Source organism: Oculina patagonica, chromosome 13 (assembly GCF_052425735.1).
Source record: "Oculina patagonica isolate OP01 chromosome 13, crgOcupat, whole genome shotgun sequence".
Taxonomy (NCBI): Eukaryota; Metazoa; Cnidaria; class Anthozoa; order Scleractinia; family Oculinidae; genus Oculina; species Oculina patagonica.
This window is the reverse complement of record NC_135770.1, coordinates 23,848,293-23,855,335: the sequence shown is the minus strand read 5'-3', so window position 1 is coordinate 23,855,335 and position 7,043 is coordinate 23,848,293. Positions and strand designations below refer to the sequence as shown.

The 7,043-nt window shown below is 36.6% G+C and overlaps 1 protein-coding gene across 1 annotated transcript in view; it reads right to left on the bottom strand.

Annotated features, from left to right (window-relative positions):
* LOC144636392 (putative skeletal organic matrix protein 5) overlaps window positions 1-7,043 on the bottom strand; it is a 73,711-nt gene that overhangs the window by 62,819 nt on the left and 3,849 nt on the right. The window contains exon 6 of the mRNA XM_078495596.1: window positions 5,694-6,373. Coding sequence (XP_078351722.1) covers window positions 5,855-6,373 — 519 coding nt within the window. The 3' untranslated portion in view covers window positions 5,694-5,854. Of the gene's footprint in view, window positions 6,374-7,043 lie in introns of the transcript that reaches the window.

Here is a 7,043-nt window from a genome sequence, read left to right as displayed (position 1 = left end):
AATCGATGTTCAAAAGTCAGGGAATAAAAGCTTTACAAGATAACACTCCCTCAAGAAATTTGGCTAATTAATTTATTTATGAGCAAGGGTCCTGCGCGACCTTAAGTTAGGAAATTATAGATTAACAGGCTTTCCAGATACCGTAGTTAGCCAAGTCAGCTTTGCTACAGAAACTGACCTTACTGCATTAGTTGACAAGCAAAATATTTTGCTATCATTATTGTTCTGTTATCACATTAAACTGTGATTTAAAAATATCAAGCGTAAAATTGGACATGTTTATTTGATATCTGTGTGCACGGTGATGATCATGTGACTACGTGTGAAATAACAACAAAGAGTTGCTCTTAGAGATACTATGCTATGGGGCGAAAATAATTCCCATGCATGCGAAGAAGTGCAGCATGCTGGAGGTTTCCGTCTCTGAGGAGAGGAGGGAGGGACAAAAAAGTAGTCTAAACCGAACCCTCGGGCAAGAACGCATATGAGAAAGCCCTGAAGTCGAGAGGGCGTAAAGTATAAATACTAAGCTCAATACCCAAGGGTATTACAGGAACCTCCAAGGGCAAAAAGTGCTAATTTATGTAGCGTGCGAGGCCATTTCGGTGCGAACATATCAATGAAAATAGCACACCAAATTAAATGACTATACAACCTAGTGATAAATTATAACCTCTTTTGTGTTATGACAGAGACGAAATTTTCGTATTCAAAAACTACTGGAAGTTATTTGCTTCTAAGAGAGTAAAAATGTGAAATCTAAACTTTGAACCGTGCTATCGTCTTTTTGAAGTCAGAGTAAATTTCAAACTTTGCTTCTGTCATAACACAATAGAATACACCAAGTTCACCAAGTTAATGTTCCTCGCGAATCAACTCCTGAAATTCTATATCGGCGGACAAAATTGCAAGTTTTGAGGCTTCCGAATAGCTTTCGAGTCAATGTTTACAACAACGTGCCATATATTCAAAGCTGTAAATCTCATTATGATAATTCGCTATGTTTCAGCGCACGGGCCACAAAGCTGAGAACAATAACGTTTAATTACTTATGCAATGAACTATATTCTCATAAATATTTCGTTTGTTGTTGGCTTCACTCGTCGCAGTTCGTGCATACTCTTAAAATAAATACATACATAATGATTTCAAGGGTACTGCGCGACCTTAAATAGTGTGGCACGAGACAGTCCAAAGGACCGTCTGATTTAGTCTTCTCGACAATTGTAAGTAAGTAGTAAGTACTTTTGGGCACTCGCCCCCACACCGGCCCGCCCCTCCCCCCCCCCGCCCGCCCACCCCCCTCTCCGGTCCCACCCCCCAATTGAATTAGCCAGTAAAATTTCTAAGTATATTCCACCGAAACTTCGGAGAAACGAGAAAACGTGACCATTTTGTAGACGACCTCCAGCAAGTGCAAACTTATGGCTGATAATATACGATAGCTCAACCAGCCAAACTGCAGCATTTGCATTAGAACACTAGTAGGTCCTAGAAGAATTTTACTTATCCCCGTTACAGTCAACATTAACCCGTCTTTTGTTTTCAAGATCTTAAGGAGAGAGAACAATCATCTTTTGTATTAAGCAATTTAAATTCTTCAATCATCGTTTTTCAAACTTATCTTTAAAATTTTAACTTTTTTGCTTGCTTTTCTCTTTTTTAACAAAGGGAAACTTTCATTACGATTCCACCCTCTGGATCAACTCAAGAACTATCATTGGGGGGGGGGGGGGGGAAACAAAAAAAAAAAAAAAAAAATTTTATTTTTTATTTCAGAAAACGTTCCATACGACCATCTGGAGCGAAGAAATGCCTATAACCTTGAAGGAGGCAAGACTGGGTTTGACACACATCGAAACCAAGTTACCGACCTACTGAAACACATCTTTCTCCAAGATATGTCTTGGTATGAAGATCGGCCAACAGATCAACTTCATTGTCATCAACAAGCAGGCCAACTCTCTGTACTCACTGATCGCTGACGGGCAATACTGCGCCACCTCATTGGGTCGTAACACGTGGAAGACACTAATTGGTTCACATGCCTCTTTGCAGCTCTACTGTAGCAAGGAAGGCTTCAATGCCGCTAGTCTTAATACCACCTTGGGTAAAGCTCGAATAGGTATCCTTGGTAACAATGACGATGACTGTGTTCAATATGATTGTCATTCCAGACTCGGGTTTGGTACATGAGGGCGACATGATGACTCCAACACGTGTGGAAACGATGGTGTAGGTTTACATTTTGTTCCACTGAATCCAACTCGACAGCTACAACGGAAACCTTTACTGGAGAATCCAGCTTCACAGGTGCCATTGTTCAAACATGGGCTGCTACTGCAAAGATTCTATCACGGGAGTTGAATAAAAAAAGATCAAATCAACCTAGTGAGAAATTTGTAGTTTCTTTTTTAATAATGTTTTCGCTCGTTGTACTAAGACATCCTGTTTTTCGAATAAACAATTAAAACAATATGGCAGGATTCTGATTGAAGCAACGAGGCCGAAAAAACTTACAAATACATTGAATAGAACCTTTACCGCACGAATTGCTAACTTCAGTGAAGAAGTTAAAGACCTTAAATAACCCCAGATTACCTCGATGGCCAGTTGCTCGTGTCATTGTTGAAAAATTCATCTTCATTATTTATCACCGAGCTTAAAATTTACCATCTTTACTATTCACAACACACTTGATGATTTCGACATTGCTGATCCTAGCAGTATGCAGGACTCGTTTCACATATCAACCTAGTAAATGGCCCAGCTCACCACGAGTCTCTCGTAGCACAGTTGGTTAGAGCGCCCAACCGGTATCTATCTGGGAGGCCATGGGTTCGATTCCCGTCGGCGACTCAGAATTTTTCTTTGTTCCATGCTCGTGTCAAAAATTCAAAAAGCTCGTTGAAAAATTCATCTTCATCATTTATCACCGAGCTTAAAATTTACCATCTTCATTATTTACAACAAACATTGTCTTTGTTATTTAAATGTCCAACAAATTGAACAAAATAACTCTTTGTTTCGCCAGCCAATAGTTTTCTTGTTGGCACATTAATAATAATAGGTGACGTCAACGCTATCTTTGCTATAAAGGATGAAAACAAGAATTGCAAATTTATGCTGAAGCCGAGTCGTCGACAAAGAAGCCATTCTCTTCTGGATGTGGCGATTTATGCAAAAGACCCGAGAGTTTCAGCCGGGAATATAGCACAGTTTTTCAGCTTTTGACGGCATATATTTGTGTCTTAATTAATAACGGTTTTAATGCCTAGTATTAAACAAATTAATGGTTTCCAAAGAACTCCTGCTGCTGTGCAGTGGCGTGGCAGGAAAATAATTACTTTATTGTGGGCGGTCCTAGCGATTTGAAAGGTGACGTTGACTAAGGATTAATTTTTTTTTGTCTTTTCTAAGTGCTAACTTCCTTTTTCTAAGTGGAAATACTAATTTTCTAATTTTTTTAGATAGTTACAAAATAATACTGGTATTCCGTATTTTTTGTCTTAAAATGTCGTAGAATCCCGGAGATAATTGCACAGTTTTAGTCCATTGGTTCTTTTTAGTTCATATGTTCAACACCTTAATATTCGAAAAATATAATGGTTTGAGTTTTTCCAATTATGACTCAAACACTCCGAAAACTAAATAAAATACAAGCCTCGGTTTTCTTGGAATTTTTTAATGGCGTATGAAACATCACTGTGCGTAAGAATAAACATTAATTTGGAAAAAAATAAAAATACATTAAACAAATTTTAAAAGCAGCCTGCACTGTGCCAGTTAAAGCCCAGCGTGACACATATATATGAATGAGCATAATTACAGAGAATAAGTCAGACCTTTAGGCTACCTGCCGATGCATTGGAGTCAGTTGGATGAAATTGATGTTTTTATAGTGTTTAATATACCGGTATGTTACTAACAGAGTGCACTAGCTTGAACATTGCCCTAAAAACCCGACATTTAAAAACAACCGAAACTGGGCATCTAGAGCAACACGGACTACCAAAGAGTGAAAATGAAAAACAAATTTCAATTTAAAATACCGTATTTTCTCGTTTAAACGCCCCCAGCGTTTATTTCAAACTTGGCCCGATAGATCCGGCGTTTATTTGATTCAAGGAGTTTGTTCAAGCCCTATGTTTCTTAGAAATGATTTTTATTCATTATTTTTGACAGCAATATATTAAGACATTATTTTCAAAGCGCGTTAAACCTTTAATAATTGTTTAAGGGGTTTATTTTCAAATACAGCTTGGAGACCCGGCGTTCATTCGGGGCCCGGCGTTTAATCGAGAAAACACGGTACTTTTTATTTTCACACATTGATTTTTTTTTTTTTTTTTTTTTTTTTTTTTTTTTTTTTTTTTTTTTTTTTTTTTTTTTTTTTTTTTTTTTTTTTTTTTTTTTTTTTTTTTTTTTTTTTTTTTTTTTTTTTTTTTTTTCAAATAAGAATAATTTTAGAAATTTTTATCTTTAAGAATTTTAAATTATGGTAATTTTATTTTACTTTGAGCATTTTCTGTCAGTGTTCTCAATTAGTGTTGGCAATGCGCTAGAGTTTGAAAGTTTATTATTTTCCTCGTTATTGTACCAATATCCCATGGCTTTGATGTGTCTGTCTCCATTGTCTGGGTTGTGTCATGCCTCGTTTCCACACGTGTTGGAGTCATCGTGGTGCCCTCCTGTACCAAACCCAATTCTGGAGTCACAAGATGAGCAGTGATTCTGATTATTACTAAGGACAACAACAACAACAACAACAACAACGTTTATTTGAACTGTAAAATTACAAAGAAATGTTTAAACAATAAATAATTTAAAAATACATACAGTTGCTGGTCACCCAAAATAACTAAAAAGCTAAACTAGTTGGGTGACCACCATTTATAAATTTAAAATAAATACAACGTCAGAAAAGAGGCATTTTACATTTTACAATTTTACACAATTAATTAAGGTGGTAGATTACAGAACAAATAATTCTTAAACACGTATGTACAACAACAACAACAGCAAAAAGATAATAGTAAAAAGAAAAAGGGAAAAAAAAATGAAAAATGGCAGAAATACCAAAATTAAATTATTAGTAGAAAAACTTAATAGAAATTAATGAAATGCAATGATAATTCTCTTTTAAATGAATAAGGAGATAGAATCTTAAATCTCTCATCAATTTCATTCCATAATATAGGTCCGTTGAATTAGGTCCGTTGAAATTTGCCATAGTTAGTTCGAATTTTTGGAACATAAAAAGTTGACCTAGATGCATAGCGTGTGTTAACATTATGCTTATCAGAAGTTTTAATAAAAAAGTAGTCAAAAACCTTGGGTAATTTGTCATGGAAGAATTGGTGCATGAAGTAAAGGGTTTGAAGTTTGATATGATCTTGAAGTTTTAGAAGTTTGAGTTGAGAAAACCAATTATTGCTTTAGAATGCAAAGGATTATTACTAACAACATATAACCTTCCTTGTTACGCATTGCTCTGCAAGGGGGCCTGTGAACCAATCAGCGTCTTCCACGTGTTACGACCCAGTGAGGTGGCGCAGTATTGCCCGTCAGCGATCAGTGAGTACAGAGAGTCGGCCTGCTTGTTGATGACAATAAAGTTGATCTGTTGGCTGCCTTTCTTCATACCAAGACAAATTTTGTCAAACACTATCAGCTAGTATGTGATACATATATTTCTGTAGTTATACTCTTAAGTGCAAGAAACTTCTAACCAGAACACAAACTATTTTATAGTGTTTCATTGTTTTTATGCCCTAAACTACTTTTATGTGTATGATGTAACATCCGATATGGCTTCAAAAGTTCTTTGGGTGAAACTTTATAACTTTCCCTGTCAGCATACCAAAATGTACCCCATGGCTTTGATGTGTTTGTCTCCATTATCTCCGCCGTACCTAGCCTTGTTTCCACACGTGTTGGAGTCATCAGGATATCCTCCTGTACCAAACCCGATTCTGGAATTACACGAGGAGCAGTCATTTTCGTTGTTACCAAGGAAACCGATTCTTGCTTTAGAATGGGAAGACCATGTACTTACGGCATTGAACCCTTCCTTGTTACAGTTGAGCTGCAAAGACGCCTCTGAACCAATCAGCTTCTTCCACGTGTTACGGCCCAGTGAGGTGGCGCGGTATTGCCCGTCAGCGATCAATGAGTACAAAGAGTTGGCCTGCTTGTTGATGACAATGAAGTTGATCTGTTGGCCGATCTTCATACCAAGACAAATCTTGGAGAAGGATGTGTTCCAGTAGCTCGGTAACTTGGTCTCTTCTGCGTCAAACCCACTCTTGCCTCCGGGAAGATTGTATCCAGTCCCGTTGCTCCAAAAGTTAGAATCGTAATGGAAAGTTTTCTGAAATACAAAGTAAGAGTGGTACTCTAGCTACTGTAGTCTGTTCATGTACTGTTTCCACTTGGTCTTCTGTGTATCTATCCTAGTCTCCCCTCTAGGAAGGCCGTGTTGATTTTACCATCCCAGTAACCAGACTTCTAATGGAAGGTGCTTTGAGAAGGAATAGAATAAATTATATCTCCGATAAAACATTCCGACGAAAGTTATTTATTTAACATAGATCTCAAAAGATTTCAAATAAAATCGTTTTCAAATGTTATGCTATATTAAAAATGGGTAAGTCGGGAAAAATTTTGTTCTGAAGTTTATCAATGCTATTTTCTTATTTAAAGGAAGACTCCTATATTTATTTATTAAAAAGGTGTAATTAAAGTATTTTTAGGCAAACAGAATACCGCGAGTACAGTAAGTACAGTAAAACTCCGCGAGTAAGAACCTAACATTTAAGAACCTGTTAGGCTAAAATTTGCAGTTTAGATCCCCTTTTTATAAGAACCTATTTAGCCTAAAATTTGGAAATAGGTTTCTTTTTTGGTTAAAATGGATTAAAAATGTTTACTTTTGGGAAAATAAGATAAGCAGACATTCTGGATCCTCTTTGGAGATAGTAACCTAGGAGCCTTATCACTCCAGTTGCAATTTAAATGCCAAAGTTGAAAATCATAAAGTA